Source organism: Equus quagga, chromosome 5 (genome assembly GCF_021613505.1).
Source record: "Equus quagga isolate Etosha38 chromosome 5, UCLA_HA_Equagga_1.0, whole genome shotgun sequence".
In the NCBI taxonomy this organism is placed as follows: Eukaryota; Metazoa; Chordata; class Mammalia; order Perissodactyla; family Equidae; genus Equus; species Equus quagga.
The window spans coordinates 18965672-18982367 of record NC_060271.1 but is presented as its reverse complement, the minus strand read 5'-3'; the positions used below and the strand labels follow the sequence as shown (position 1 = coordinate 18982367).

The following is a 16696-nucleotide window of genomic DNA, read 5'->3' as shown; positions in this document are numbered from 1 at the left end:
ATTGTTTTCCAAAGATCCTGCATGGTATAGTGGAGGGAACATGGACTTGCTAATTAAAAACAAATTAGTAGGGCCAGCCCGGTGGTGCAGCGGTTAAGTTCGAGCACTCTGCTTGGCACCCAGGATTCATCAGTTTGGATCCCGGGTACGGACCTATGCACCACTTATCAAGCCATGCTGTGGCAGGCGTCCCACATAGAACGTAGAGGAAGATGGGCATGGATGTTAGCTCAGGGCCAGTTTTCCTCAGCAAAAACAGGAGGATTGGCAGCAGTTAGCTCAGGGCTAATCTTCCTCAAAAATTAATTAATTAAATTTTAAAAGTTCTCATCCCAAGAAAAAAAACATTTTTAAAACAAATTAAATCTCTGACTTCTTAAAAATAATAATTATCCTTAGTGACAGAAGCCAGACAAAAAAGTATATACACTATGATTCCATTTATAAAAATTTTTGAAAATACAAATTAATCTATAATGATCAGTGGTCGCCTAGGGGAAGATGGGGGAGGGGCAGGGAGAGGCAGGAGGGTGGGGATTCTGAAGGGTCACAAGGAAACTTTCTGGGGAGTGATAGATAAGTTCATCAGTTTGTTTGTGGTGATAGTTTCATAGTTATATACAGTATCAAAACTTATCAAACTATACACTTTCAATGCGTGCAATTTATTGTATGTTGACATATACCTCACTAAGCAGAAAAAAACCCCACAGATCCCAGGGCCATCTCCCCAGAGATTCTGAGTCAGTAGCTGTGGGTGGGATGTGGACAGCTTCAGGTGTAACAAGCTCTCCAGGTGATGCTGATGATCAGTCAGATTGGGGGCCCCTGGGTGGGAGCGCAGACCAGCGCTTCTCAGTCTTTAACGTGCGTCCGAATCACCTGTGGATTTGTTCAACTGCAGATTCTGTTTAGCAGGTGTAGGGTGGGACCCAACATTCTGCATCTTAACAAGCTCCCAGGGCATACCAAAGCTGCTGATCCATGGACCACACTTTGCCCAGAGCAGGGGTAGAGAAACCAGAATTATATTACACATGAAGGAAACTAGGAAAAAAGCAGAGCAAGAAAGGCAGTGGGCAGGAGGAAACTTTTGGAGGTGATGGGTGTGTTTATGGCAGATTGTGGTGAGGGTTTCAAGGGTGTATACTTATCTTTAAACTCATCAAGTTGTATACATTAAATATGTACAGATTTTTGTATGTCAATCATGGCTCAAAAAAGAGATTTTAAAAAGTTTTTACATCAAGTCTCTCCCTAACCTCTTCATGTATAATTTCTTTTTTGATCATTACTAAAAATGTTTATTCTGCCTAAAAAAAAAAAAAAAAAGGAAGAAGAAAAAGAAAAGAAAGAAAGGCAGTGGGCCAGGCAGTGGAGGGTGATGAAGAGAAATCTTGGATGTTCCAAATTTCCTTTGGCCACTGTCATGTTTTAGGAAGGGTACAGTATGACCTGATCTGTGTTTGAGGAAGGAGACCCATGCAGCAGTGTGAAGGATAGACGGGAATGCATATAGATACCCGCCAAGAAGCTATTGCAAAAACAGGCAAAGCGTGTCAACAGGTTATTCACGTTCTCTCTTTTCTCCTCTGAAACTGGGGCAGGACTGAGTCCACAGGGTGAAATCAAGCTATGAGGGAACAGGGAGGTAGACGCTGGAGCCAGGCAGGGCCTGAGCATGGCAAAAGGTCTTTAAGGGCAGGAAAAACAGGTGTGTGCAGGAACAGAAGTAGAAAGTGGAAAAACAGGATCCCCGAAAGCAGGAGGGAGCTTTGTCACTAAGACAAAGGGGACGGGGAGCTATGTCACTAAGCCTTGCCAGTTCTAGCTCATGACTGCTTCCTGCGCTCCATCCCCACTGCTTGAGGAGGCTGGCAAAGTCTTGATTGGTAAAAAAAAAAAAAACAACATTTTGAGCACTGCAATGGGTCAGAGTGCGTCCCCTAAAAAGATACGTTGAAGTCCTAACCCTCAGTACCTCCAAAAATGACCTTACTTGGAAATGGGATTGTTGCAGATGTGATTAGTTAAGATGAGGTCGGGGCCAGACCGGTGGCTGAGTGGTTAAGTTCTCGCACTCTGCTTCAGTAGCCCAGGGTTTCACCATGGGCACAGAAATGGGACTGCTCATCAAGCCATGCTGAGGTGGCATCCCACATGCCACAACTAGAAGGACCCACAACTAACAATATACAACCATATACCGGGGGGCTTTGGGGAGAAAAAGGAAAAAGAAAATCTTAAAAAAAAAAATGTCCTTTTAGAAAAAAAAAAGATGAGGTCATATTGGAGAAGCGTGGGCCCCTAGACCAATACGGCTGTGTCCTTATCACAAAAGGAGATGGGCACCGGAAGGGAGAATGCTACGTGACAATGGAGGCAGAGATGGAAGTGCTGCAGCTACAAGCCAAGGAATGCCAGGGATCCATGGCCACCCCCAGAAACTAGGGAGAGGCAAGGAAGGAGTCTCCCCCACAGGTATCAGAGGGCGGGGCGGGGCCCTGTTGACACCTTCATGGCAGACCTCTAGCCTCCAGAATTGCAGACAATGCAGTTCTGTCGTTTTCAGCCCCCACTTTGGGTACTTTGTTATGGCAGCCCCTGGTAACAACCACTCACTAGAATGTGGGTATATTTCCTTACGAATTACGTAGATGTTCTGTTACACTAATGTATTGTTTAGAAACTCAAAAATAGAATGTTTAAAGGATGAGACATATTGATTACACAACATTTTAAAGTCATTTTTACTTTATTAATGGTATAAAAAAAATCTTAGCAAGCCATGAAAAGACTTGGAGGAAACTTAAATGCCTATGACTAAGTGAAAAAAGCAAATCTGAAAAGACTACATACTAGATGATTCCAACTATACGATGGCTGGGAAAGGCAAACTACGGAGACGGTCAAAGGAGCAGTGGGCGCCAAGGGTTGGGGGTCAGGAAGCAAGATGAATAGGCAGAACAAAGAAGATTTTTAGGGCAGTGAAAATACTCTGTATGATAGTATGATGGATACATGTCATTATACATTTGTCCAAAACCATAGAATGTACAACAGCAAGAGTGAAGTCGAGTTTTTATGAACTTGGGTGATTATGATGTGTCACTGTAGGTCCATCAATTATAACAAATGTACCACTCTGTGGGGGATATTGATAATGGAGGACGCTATGCATATATAGGGACAGGGTGTATGGGAAATCTCTGTACCTTCCTCTCAATTTTGCTGTGAACCTAAAACTGCTCTCAAAAAAAATCTTTAATTATAAAAAATTATTTCAAAGAGCAGTATTATTAAATAAGCTTCATTATTTTTTAAAATCCTGGTAAATATCATGATACAGAAATGCAGATATACTTCTAAGCTCAGTTATTTTTCTATAGAAATTTTCTCTTAATCACTGTCATAGCTAAAATATAAAATTAAAAAATGATGTGTAGTTTAAAATGGAAGAATTGCATCATTGGCTGAGCTTAACTCCCATTATGCAAAAATTTTGTTGTAATCTGGCTATTATTTCCCGCCTTCCCTAATGTCAGTCATTTATTCTTGCAAACTAATCAGAAAGTGTTATAATAAATAAGTTTAAAACCCACTAAAACTCTTCACTGAGAAATCTTAAAGCAGATTAGGAAATTGTTTCCCTGCTTTTTAAGTGTGAACTTATAAGAGTTGTTACATCATTTTCAGCAGCAAAATCACATAACGATGGAATAATTTCCAATGACTAGTTTTCAAAATGCCCTTTCATAGCATGAGTATTTTTAGAAAAGCAGTTACATTCTTACTCACTGAGAGAAAAAATGCTGTTATGTCCTCGAAGGGACATATTTTGTGTTGTTCTTTCAATATCTGTTAAGTAGCTTGCTACTGAAAGCCTGTTGTTATAACAAAAAAAAAAAAAAAAGACACTCCAGCATATTGGACACCAATCTTTTTGTAAAAGCAAATGCATAAACTAATCTTAAAAATGAACCAAAAATGAGAGGAATCACTCCAACTGACTTCCAGACTTATATAGCTACAGTGGTATTGGCTGTGTGGTATTGGTGGAGGGATAGATACGCTGATCAACAGAACAAAAAGGAGAATCCAAGAATAGTCTTTTCAACAGATTGCTCTGAAGTATCTGTATATCCACAGGCAAAAAAACAAACAAAAAGGACCTCAATCTAAACCTCACATCTTATTCAAAAACTAACCAACTCAAATAGATCACATATTTAAATGTAAAGTGTAAAACTCTAACTTTAAAAGATAACATAGGAGAAAATCTTCAAAACCTAGGGCTCAGTGAAGAGTTCTTGGCCATGACATCAAAAGCACGATTCATAAAAGGAAAAATTGATAAATTGGACTGCATCAAAATTAAAAACTATTGCTCTGTGAAAGACTCTATTAAGACAATGAAAAGATAAGCTACAGACTGAGAGAAAATAGCGTAAACTACGTATTCAAGAAAGGACTAGGACCTAGGATGTATGAAGAACTCAAAAGTCAACAGTAAAAGAAAAAATCTAATTATAAAATGGGCAAAAGACACGAACAGCCATTTCACTAAAGAAGGTATACAGATGGCAAATAAGCACATGCAAAGATGCTCAACATCACTAGTTATTAGAGACCTGCAAATTAGGACCACGATGAGACAGCACTGTACACTATGAGCACAGCTAAAATAAAAAATAGTGACATGAAATGCTGGCGATGATGTGGACAAACGGAATCATTTATACAAGCCGTGGAGGAATGTAAAATGGAACAGCCATTCTGGAAAACATTTTGGCAGGTTCTTAAAAAACTAAATATGCAAGTACCACCCAACCCTGAAACTGTGCTCTTGGGCATTTATCCTAGAGAAATGAAAACTTACGTTCACAAAACTCTGTACTTACGTTCACAAAAACCTGCATACAAATGTTTATAGCAGCTTTATTCATAATAGCCAAAAACTGGAAACAACCCAGAAATCATCCAATGAGCAAAGGGTTAAACAAATGGTGGTACATCCATACCATGGAATATTACTGAGCAATAAAAATGAGTGAACTATTGATACATGCAACAAACTGGATGAATCTCCAGAGAATTATGCTGAGTGAAGAAAGCCAATCCCAAAAGGCTATATACAGTCATGCGCCACATAACGATGGGCATATGTTCTGAGAAATGAGTCATTAGGTGATTTCGTCATTGCACAAACATTATAGAGCATAGTTACACAAACCTAGATGGTATAGCCTACTACACACCTAGGCTATATGGTACTAATCTTAGGGGACCCACTAATCTTATGGGACCCACAAAGTCTGTCATTGATCAAAATGTCATCATGCGGTACATGACTGTATTGTATTATTCCATTTATATAACATTCTTGAGGTGAGAAAACTATAGAAATAGAGTATAGATTAGTAGTTGTCCGGGGTAAGGGAGGGTGTAGGGGTGGGAGAGAAGAGAGCGTAGCTTGTGGTGCTGGAAATGTTTTGTACCTTGACTATAGCAATGTGGATATCCCAGTCGTAATACTGTATATACTTTTGCAAGCTGTTGCCATTGGGGGTAACTGGGTAAAGCGTACATGGGACCTCTAGGTATTTATTTCTTCAACTGCAGTGTAAATCTATAATTGTCTCAAAATAAAGAGTTTAATTAAAAAAATGTTTCCAATAAATAAATAAGTGGATGGATGGGAATATTTTCTGCCCACACCATAATGGATCATCTTAGGCATGCCAAATTATAGAGATCACTGGTATGTGCTGCTAGGCCCTATTCAGTCTTTGGGCCCCTTTCACTATTCTCTACATTCTCTTGAAGTCATCTTTCTTAAATGTAAATTTGATCATGTTATTTCCCAAAATCGTTAGTCTGATACATAAGGGCCTTCATCATCTGGTTCTAGGCCTTTACCCAATATATGCACCTGGACGCCAAACTACTCGCAGTTTCCAATTGTGCAAAACCTTGTCTGACTGTGAGATACTGAGGAGAGGCACAATGACTTATCCCTATACGCTTAGCCTATCTTTAATATCTTATCTCTAAATAACTTATCTCTAATGCTTACCAGATTCCCAGCACATGTTAGGAAAGCAAGAAATCTTGACCTAAATAAGAAACCCATCATCAACGTGTATCACCTCTGCTTTGTTTATTACCTCCTAAGAGTCCAGAGGTGTGGATTCTGTGATACCCTCGGGACACTAACCTGCAGTCACTCCTGCCAGGTACACCAGCCCCACTCGAAGGCCTTTGTGGACCATTTCCAAAGGAATCCCCAAAACAAGCTGCATAATAAGATTCCCCAAGATGTGCTGAACTCTGCAGAGACAAACACAGTTGTCAATATTACGACTAACCCAGGCACTCTTTCCTGGGAGATTAATAGGCATCAGTGTGTTGTTTCCAGCGAAGGACTTGCTTAACTCGAATTCCATCTTCTAATTTCCTTTAGGTGACTTTTTTTAAATAAAATCTTACATGGAGCTTCAATATGTAAAACAGATAAAAGGGCATTTTAGAAGTATACACTTATTTTATAAGTTCTGTTTTATAACAATTACTGATAACATCAAGGAGACAGCACTGAGGCTGGTTTAAAGAAGATAAGCTTGAAATTAGGTTTAGATGACAATTGCCATCTTATGTCAGCCTCAGCATCTGATTTTGTTTCAGTTGCACAGTATTGAGAAAATCCTAATTCACTCCTATTGAGTTTAAAATTCAGTAGGTTTTTAAACAACTTGTCTTGCACTCTCAGGATATTCTTTAATAAAACAGAGATGGCAGGAGAAAAATCATTCCAGTTTGACATTAAAAAGCTTAAAAAAAAGTTTACCTAGTAACATGAGCTAAAGTTGGTATCTCCCAAGTATTATGATTTGGCATAGAACATATTTGAGTGCAGGTATTTTTTATTATAGTTTTTAAATAGGTAAAAATATTTTTAAATGAAATTCATATTATTTTGCTTGTCAAACCCCACAAGCATCTCTGGAGAATCTCTGAATGTAATTTGGCAAATTCCCACATTAAAGTAATTCTTAATTTAGTTGCTATGTAGCACAATGCCTTTTTTTTTTTTAATTTCAGGTTAAACCAAAAAGTTAAAAAACAAAACAGGTGTTGGATCTTCCACAAAGTGCAGCAGCTTTTGTACTATTTTAGGGATTATGTTTTTGTGTTATAATTTGCTTAAAAAATACCCAGCAGATCATTGAAGGGGCTCTCTGAGTGCACCTGCAGAACAGGTTACTGACCTTTCTGGCCACCTGTGCACCCAGCCACAACTATCATCATCCAAGCCACCTTCAAAGACATACGAGAGGTGACACGTCATTCAGCACAGAATAGTCTGGCAAGGACAACTATACTAGTCTTATGGAGACTGCAGACATAAAGGAGATTTGGAAATAGGTGCACTTTGTGAATTTGAACAAGCAGGTCAAAGGAAGCCATCCCATCCTGTCCTCTGGGAACAGCTGGAGGACAAGGGGACCAATAGCACAAAAACCCCAAAGAATCACCCCAAACGCTCTTTCTGTTACTCAACAGCCAGAGTAGAAGTGGCTTAAAGATGAGATCCTGTCATATACCTGAAATAGAAGTACAAATTTTTTTCATCCAAATGTTATCCACCCTTCAAGGTTCAACTGGAATCCATGTCATCTGTGCGGCCATCCCCATTCTCATCTTTCCCTCTTTCTGGTTCTATTACTGTAGCTAATCCAATAGCCATTTCCTTATCCCCTGTCTGCCTCCTCCAGTGAAGCCGGAAGAGCTAATGTTGACTCTCCCAACCTCTCTTAGCTCGGGGTAGCCACGCCCCACAGTTCTGGCCAATGAGAGGAAAGAGCAGCTGTGCTAGGAGACTTTTAAGAGAGCTTCTGTCCCGACAACAGGGATGGCTGTCACCAGTACCTGGGACTACCTCTTCCCCCTTCCTGCTTTGAATGCAGAACTACAGCAGCCAACTTGGAACCAAGAAAGAAAGGCCAAGGGAAAAGCAGAGATGCCAGCACAGGGCCAAGAGTCCTGGCTTCATTCAACTGATGAGCCAACCAACCAACCAACTCTGGGCTTCTTCTAAGGGAAAAAATTAACCTCCATCTGTTTTAGCCCCTGTTCAATTTTTGTTACCTGCATCTAAAAGCATTCCTAATTTATACAACCTCATATGTGACATGTCCTACGCAGCCTTGCAAATTCTTTTTGAGTGCCCTACTATGTGTCAGGCTCTGTAAAAATGATGTTATAAAGATTGTGCCATTTAATCACAGCAACCTTAGGAGGGACCCCATTTTACAGGTGTAGAAACTGAGGCACAAAGAGATTAAATAACTACTGTATACTATCATAGTTTACTGCCTTGCATTACTATTTAACTGACTGTTCTTCCTTATAATTTTAAAGTCCTTGAGTGCAGGAGCCACATTTGCTCAGGGCATACTTGTCAAGTGGAAAACCAGACTGTGGAAGTATCCACAGAAACTGGGCAATTAGCGATTTTGTCCCTGACTTGTCAAGCCTCGGGGCCCTGTCTCCTGCCATGGATACCTATTTAGCCACTGGCCAGAGTCATCCTTCAAGGTCCAGGACAGGGTAGGTCACATAGACAAAGCTGCCTCATGTGAAACCCTAGGAGTCCACCAGAGAGGTGGGACCAGCCACAGGCAGCTCACTGGCTGCAGTGGGCGTGGTGAATCATGGATTCTGAGCAAGGTCGTTAAAGGCTATTAGCATTTCAGAAACTATGAGCAAAACTAAAAGGCAGATACTGCACTGTCTATTGTTTGTATTATTCCAGACAGACAACAGTACCATAGACTCGTCAAAATGCCCATGAATTAATTTTTTTAAGTGTGTGGCTGAGTGGGGAGGGAGGGCTGATGATTCATATCCTAAAGGGAGCGTTTAACAACATCCAACAACTTGGGCAACTTCCTTTCGGTTTGATAATGATTTGGTCTCTTCTCGTTAAGATTCCTACATAAATACTGATATTAGGCTGTTACAACACAATATAAAATACACTAGATGGAGTCAGCACTAATGGGTTGAGGTCCTACATCCACAGCTTAGCTATGTGTCACGGAGCAAGTGACTACACCCCCTGAGCCTCAGACATAAAATGGCAGGAGTGACACCTGCCTCCTAGGGTTGCTGTGAGGAAGATGATGGACATGAAAGTAACACTGATAATAAAGCACCAAGCAAATGTTACGGGTTACAATACTTATGGGCCCCTCCGACATCAGTGACTTAAGCGTCATTCCTTACCCAGCATGTACCAGCATGTATGAGATAAACCTCCAGGCTTCCTCTCTCTTCTCGGGACTGTAGATAAAGGGACTCTCCAAGATGCCCGTGTCCAGGGTGATCCACTGATTCTGAGGCTTCCACACAGCATAGTAAATAAACACTGCCAGCTGACAGGGAGAGGCAGACATGAATGTTAACCACCCCTTCCCCAGAGAGTGGCCCCATCAAAGCCCACGGGCACTAACTGTGTTTCAAATGCTTAGCTCTCAAGTGGGCCACTCCGTAGCATTCGCTCAGGAGATGACAGGAACTACATTTCCCTGCCGGATGTCGGACCCTGTGACTGTGGTCATAGCCTGCTTCCTCCAGTGGTCAGGAGCAGCCCTGACGCAGACTGTACAGATGACTCTTTCTGACCTCCTTTCCTTCCTCATATACCCACTGCCCTCGTCTTCCCACCCGCACCATTTGGTCTTTTATTTATAAGTTAGTATGAAATGAAGTCATGGCTGGCTTCCAGAGACTGGAGTAGGGGAAGGGAAAAATAGTAACTTTACAGTGGAGAAACCTGGCAGACACGAGCTCAACCAAGTGGTGAAGGCTCATGTCACCAGGGATGTGATGAGGATGTCCCCTCGTCCCTGATGTGATGAGAAGGGCACTTCACCTCTGTGATGCTCTTCCCCAAAACTCATAACTCCAGTCTAATCATGAGAAAAACATCAGACAAACCCAGATTAGGGGATATTCTCCAAGATACCTGGCCAGTACTCCTCAAAACCATCAAAGTTGTGAAAAACAAAGACTGAGAAACTGCCACAGATCAGAGGAGACTGCGGAGTTATGACAACCAAATGCAATGTGATACCCGGGGTTGGCAGGTACAGGAGGCACAGAAAGAGGACAATAATGGAAAAACTGATGAAATCCAAATAAAGTCTGGAGTTTAGTTAATAGAACATAATGTACCAATGTTAGTTTCGACAAAGGTACTATGGAAATGTAAGATGTGAACAATGGGAGAAATTGGGTGAGGGATGTACAGGAACTCTCTGTACTATCTTTGCAACTTTTCTATAAAGCTAAAATTATTCCAAAATGAAAATTTTATTTAAACAAATTTTTAATAAAAAAACGGAGATTTCTGTGAGAGCCGGATATCTTAGCACCTGCTCCACAATGTGGAAAACTGCCCTCTCCATAGCACTGACTGTGGCAGTCACGTTTGTACCACGTGACCTTATCTCATTCTTCTCCACCAGGCACACAGCTGAGTGGACCACGGGCAGGCCAGCCAATCCACGGGCTGGAAGGATAACATGAGGCAGGGTGGTGAGAAGCAGAAAGAATCCTGATGGCTTCCTAGCTGTGGGCTGTCTCACACTAAAACCCGTTAAGAAAATTCAGAGCTATGTCCCTCCAACCAAAACAGCCTTGACAACAGCTTCTCCCAGGAGTCTTTACGCATTAGCCTTATCTTTGTCAGAGCCATAAGAGGCTAGATAGATCCCTGTGATAGTTAATTTTATGTGTCAACTTCACTAGACCACAGTTCTCAGATATTTGGTCAAACGTTATTCTAGATGTTTCTGTGAAGGTATTTTTTAGATGAAATTAACATTTAACTCGGTAGACTTTGAGTAAAGCAGATTACCCTTCACAATGTGGGTGGGCCTCATCCAATCAGTTGAAGGCCTTAAGAGAACAAAGACTGACCTTCCCTGAGCAAGAGGGAATTCTGCCAGCAGATGGCCTTCGGACTCCAGCTGCAACTCTTACTCTCTAGGTCTCCAGTCTGCTGGCCTACCATGTGGATTTTGAACTTGCCAAGCCTCCCTCCACAATTGCATGAGCCAATTCCTTAAAATCAATCAATCTCTCTCTCTCGATATATATTTGCATGTGTAGATAGATAATGTGTGTGTGTGTGTGTGTGTGTATGAGTGCATGTGTCTGTGGACACATCCTATTGGTTCTGTTTCTCTAAAGAATCCTGACTAATACAGTCCCTGATAAGGAAGTTGAGGCATCAGTGGGAATTAAGAGGATTACAGTAGGGACTTCCTAATGCCCCTGAAGTCACACCCCACAGGTAGCCATCCTCTGCCAATTCCTTTATGAGACACCACGGTGTAGGGGGAAAGTAGGTGTGACGTGGCTCAGGAGAAGCCCAGTCCCGGCCCAGTCACTCAGTATGTGACCTTGGGCAGATGATGCCACCTCTCTGGACCTTTCACTCTTTTCTGGAAAACAAGAGGGCTGACTAGATGAGAGTCTTTAGCTTTAGCTCACTGTGCACTGCCCATAGTAGACATCGTTAGAGGATCTCATTTTTTTCCTCCTAAAATTTGGAGTCAGCCCATAAGTCTTCTAAACATGTGTCTCCAGACAGACCTTATCAATCAATCAAAGTTGGTTCACAAGATCAGATGAATTTGAAACCCCAAGATTATTGGTTTCTAAATCCCCCCCCCATCCCCCACCCCCCGACCGCAACTAAAATGAAACGAAGACCCTGAAGTTGCAGTCTGCTGGGCAGGGGTTTTGTTTGAAAAGTAAAACTCACCCCTTGGCAGAAAGTGACTGGGAACATAGGAAAAACCTGGGAAGAGAACTCTGGAGAGGCTGAGGTCGAGTCTGTGCGTTGTTCTTCCCACCCCCGGGCTCTCTTCTTGCATATTTTCCAGTCTCTTATCTAGATCTGATCTAAACCCCAAGTTTGCTTGCAGCTCCCAGCAGTACGTGCACTAGTGCCCGCCACCCAAGAAACTTACCTCGGCAAGGCTGATGGAGATGATGAACACAGGGGGTGGGAGGCAGTTAGCTCTCTCTAAGTACGTTCTTCGGGCCTTTTCAGGAAGCATCCATTTTGAGACAATCCTGTGGACCTTTTTATTTTTGAAGGGGTCTTTACCTCCCCCATCCACTCTCATCTTCTCTTCCTCCAGCTCTTCTTTCATGGCTCTATCCATATTTAGATTCATATCCTCCATTTCCAAATCATGAGCAGCAGCCATTGTCCTGGGTCCTATCTCCACCTGAAAGGTACATGAATGTCAGGGAAAAACAGATGGCCCTGTAGTCTTCAGGCCATGGCTCTTTCCTGGGCTCTCTGGCTCAACCATTGGTTTCCAAGGTGTTTGCTGTGCATTAACAGAAGGCAACTGGTGCTCTAATACTCATAATATCCATAATTCATCACCAGTGTGTAATTGTGACAAAGTACTAGGGTCTCCTCAAATGAAAGAGAGGGCTCCCAGGGGTCACTTCTAGTTTCATCTCCTGCCACCAGCCAAGGGAAAGGACTGGAGTCTTGGAATGGCAACACCACCTCATATACCCCTTCCTTCCCCTCTGCTACTGACTTTCAAGTCAACCATCAGTGAAAGACATGACTTTGCCCTGAGGTGATGCATCTCAGAGCCCAAACTATGCACACTGCGTAACTGAACTCTGTTTCATCTAGTTTAAGTAAGCGGTCTCCTTTCCCTTTTTAGTTTCATCTTGTTTCTACTCCCAGGTCTCTGGTTTCTGATTCAGAATCAAAAATCATTTATTGGGCATCTACTGTTTATCAGGCACTAGGCTGGGGACTGTCACATCTATTGACTCGTTGGACTCCAACAACGCCAAGAGGTAGGGGTTTGTAGCCCCATTTATAGATAAAGCACTGAGCTTCTCACCCCTCACCTCCCAAAAAAACCACATCACTTTCTTAAGATTCAAACCTACATCTTTCTTTCTAAATTATCAGTATCCTTTCTGAAATATCACCACTGGCCATTCTGCAGCACACTTGAATTAAGAAGGCCATTCCTTGATGGTTCTCCAGGTACAGTTTCAACACCCTAAAACACACCTTCCCAACAACTCTCTGACACCCGAAATTCTTGGCTGAGTTCCTACTAATTTCCACACCCAGTATTCCCTCGAACTCAATCTTCAACATTCAACCATTCAACCATTCAACCATCAATATCTATTGACAGATAGCAGTTGATATCTATTGATACCTACTACGTGTCAGGCCACCATCCTTATCACAAAATGTTTCCAGTGTAATGCATGAGACAGGGGTTAATAAAAATTACACAAATAATTATACAGTAATTGCAGATACCAAGCAGATGCATGGGATATGGGGACAGCACGTCTATAATAATGAGGGCTGATTTAAATACTCTTTCCTCTCCCTGTGCCATGGTGCTATCTGTACTGTCCTCCTTTTGGTTTGGTTCTGTTACTTTTACCCCGGCTAACCTATTTAAATCACTCTATCAAGTGTTTCTGTGATCAAAAAAAAGGTGAGGGGCCTCAAATATATTAAGAGAAAAAGTACTGCAAAATAGTACATAGAGTACAATCCAACTTTTGTAAAAAGTAATGTACTAACACACAGGAAAAAAATCTGGGAATTAACCATGATTATATCCACATGGTGGGATTTCATTAGACTTTTGCTCTCTATGAGAGAGTGGGTCCACGTTTTGTGGAGCCTGAAGCTTAAACAATTTGGGGAGTTTTCTCTGAGAAAAAATATATAAAATTAAAACTACAAAATAAAAAAATTACAAAAGGAGATACAAGACCTTGGAAGGTCGTGTGAGTAAGAGGCCTGAAGCTTAAGCTTTGTTAGTTTCATGAGAAATTCACCTCTGTGTTTATATTCGATTTTTTAAAAGTACGTATTACTATTTTAATTTTAAAAACCAAAGAAAGTCGTATCTATGAGACATTTTCTTGACCCTGAAGTCTCAACCACTGTGTTATTTCTCCCCTCCCTTTTGTGGCCCAGTGTCTTGAAGGAGGGGTTTGTACCCACTAACCATCTTGTCATCTGCATCCCCCAATGAAACTGCTCCCATGAGTTATGTCCTTCAAACAAGTCCACTTCAGCAGTGATGCAAGAGTCCTAATGATATACATAGAGCACCCTTGGCATTTCAAAGCACATCCCTATGCAAAATCTCATGCACCCCTAGAAGAATCTGTGAAAGTAAAGAGAGGACAAGCAGTATGTTCCCAGTTCTCCTTGTCTTTGACCCTCCTGACAGACCTCCCTATTGAAATCCCTTCATCCCCATCTCAGCCCCTTCATCTCAACCATATTCCATTCAGTGACTTCCTTCTCCCACTCCCCAGCCACAGGCATCCTTTCTTCACGCTTCAACAACAAGGCTCTCATCCTACAAATGGACTTCTCTAACTTGATGAAGACAGGCATAATGTCAAAGTCACTAGAGGACAGGAGTACAAGCTTTGATGCCAGACAAACCTGGGGAATGGCCATGTCTTATTATTCTTGGCAGCCCCAGTCAATAGCCCTGGGCCTGGCACCATGAGCCTAGAATGGTGGGCACCAGGGGCTGGCAGGGGAGGGGAATAGGGAGTTATCTGTTTAATGGGTACAGAGTTTTAGTTTGGGAAGATGAAAAAGTTCTGGAGATGGATAGTGGTGATGGTTGCACAGCAATGTAAACCTAGTTAAGGCCGCTGAACTGTACACTTGAAAATGGTTAAAACGATAAATTTTATGTTACATATATTTTACTACCCTTACACAAAAAAACTAAGCAATAATACTAAACTTTCAAGGTCATCGTGAAGGCTGAATAGAATATAGTGTTTGTCACTTAATAATTATGCTTAATAAGTGGTATGATGCTACTGATATTTTCAGCTTAGCCTAATGTATCCAGACTTCCTAAATAGCCCAAAATAAAGTTTTTCACTGTAATTTTTTTTTAAACCATAAGCCATGGAGCCAAATGACTGAGATTAAAACACAGCTCTACCACATATCAGCTGGAAGTAACCTTAGATAGGTCACTTAAATTCTCTGAGCCTCAAATTACATTTTTTGAAAATTGGGGTAAAATACACTTAATCTGTTTTATCTGTTGAAGGACATCTGGATTGTTTCCACATTTTGGCTACTGTGAATAGAGCTCCTGTGAATATCCCTGTACAAGTTTTGTTTGAACACGTGTTTTCACTTCTTTTGGGGTATATTCCTAGGAGCAGAATTGCTGGGTCATATGCTAATCTTGTGTTTAACTTACTGGGAAACCCTCAGACTCCATCTTAAAGTGGGAATGATAATAGCGCTTACCTCAGCAGTGTTGGGAAGAACATTTGAGATAATGCCTGTAAAGCATTTAGGGTAGTATCTGGCATGGAGGAAACACTCCGTAGTTGTTAGTTATCATTGGCTATGGAAGGATGGGTGGGTGTGTGGATGGATGGATCGATGGAAGGGATTACTGATCAGATTGGTGACAATGAAAAAGACTGATCCATACTTATGAGGCTGTGTGGAAATGAGCGCAATTTATGAGGTGTAAATTGGTGCAGCCTTTTTGGAAGGCAATTGCGCAGCATCTATAAAAGATGAAGGGCATATACCTTTCCACAGAACCATCCTACTCCTAGAAATCTATCCTACAAATGCATTCAAGCAAATACACAAAGCCATATTTCAAGGACGTCCGGTGCAGAACTATTCATGGTGGTGAAAAATTACAAAGGATGTAAATAGGCTTCACTAGGGTCATTGCATTTTCCGACAGTTCTAATTCTTAGGTAGTTCTTCCTTACACTGGGCTGAAAACTGCTCACCCGCACTTCTGCTCCTGGGTCCAAGGTTTCCCTCCCTGTGGCCTCACAAAGCAAGTCTATCCTAAGGTCATTAATTTTGTCCTGGCATTGGTGTGGCTTGTATACTCCATGGGTTCTATAGGTCAAAGCTGGGATAGAGTCCCTGGAAACACACTTTAGATTACCAGAATTTTGGGAGGCCCAACTGAATGTAGCAGGAGTCTCAAAGCAAGTCAGCAATGATTACAACACATTATAGTCCCACAGAGATATAAAAGGATACACAACTATCAAATTATTTACTTGGTCACTCTCATCACAATATTACTCATTGAGTGGAATTATTATTTTTTATTTTTGAGGAAGATTAGCCTGAGCTAACATCTGCTGCCAATCCCTCTCTCTCTCTCTCTCTTTTTTTTTTTTTTTTTTTTGCTGAGGAAGACTGGCCCTGAGCACACATCTGTGCCCATCTTCCTCTACTTTATATGTGGGACACCTGCCACAGTATGACTTGATAAGGGGTGTGTAAGTCCACACCCAGGATCTGAACCCATGAACCCCAGGCCACTGAAGCGGAGCGTGCAAACTTAACCGCTGTGCCACTGGGCCAGCCCTTGAGTGGAATTATTTACTGCACTGACTGTGCTTTCTTACTCACTAAGCAAAGATCATGCAGGTTTCTCGAGCCTTCTTGAATGTTGGCTTTGATGTTATGCCTCACCTCCTACCTCTTATCTGCAGCAAGTGGCTGCCAACTCTTTGTTGAAACCACACACACACAGACCAAAACTGGGTTGCACGGCTGTGAAATGTTCTCATCCTACCG

General features: G+C 41.7%; 2 protein-coding genes and 1 long non-coding RNA gene across 8 annotated transcripts in view; 2 read left to right on the top strand and 1 right to left on the bottom strand.

The window, feature by feature from the left end:
• The window catches only part of RHBDL2 (rhomboid like 2), a 59939-nt gene that overhangs the window by 30138 nt on the left and 13105 nt on the right, over positions 1-16696 (bottom strand). For all 4 annotated transcript variants that reach the window (XM_046663206.1, XM_046663207.1, XM_046663208.1 and 1 more), the window contains 3 exons: positions 12045-12308; positions 9289-9437; positions 6218-6330 (listed from right to left, as the gene is read on the bottom strand). In XM_046663206.1, the coding sequence (XP_046519162.1) occupies positions 6218-6330; positions 9289-9437; positions 12045-12287 (505 nt within the window). In that variant the 5' untranslated portion in view covers positions 12288-12308. The remainder of the gene's footprint in view (positions 1-6217; positions 6331-9288; positions 9438-12044; positions 12309-16696) is intronic.
• LOC124239251 (translation initiation factor IF-2-like) overlaps positions 1-16696 on the top strand; it is a 74701-nt gene that overhangs the window by 46948 nt on the left and 11057 nt on the right. The gene's annotated exons all lie outside the window — the stretch shown is intronic.
• The window catches only part of LOC124240299 (uncharacterized), a 59423-nt gene that overhangs the window by 36751 nt on the left and 5976 nt on the right, over positions 1-16696 (top strand). Inside the window, exon 4 of one of the 3 annotated variants that reach the window (XR_006888834.1) lies at positions 2342-2356. The exons of the other annotated variants lie outside the window; for them this stretch is intronic. This is a non-coding gene — a long non-coding RNA (uncharacterized LOC124240299). Of the gene's footprint in view, positions 1-2341; positions 2357-16696 lie in introns of those variants that run through there. 3 annotated transcript variants of the gene reach the window in all.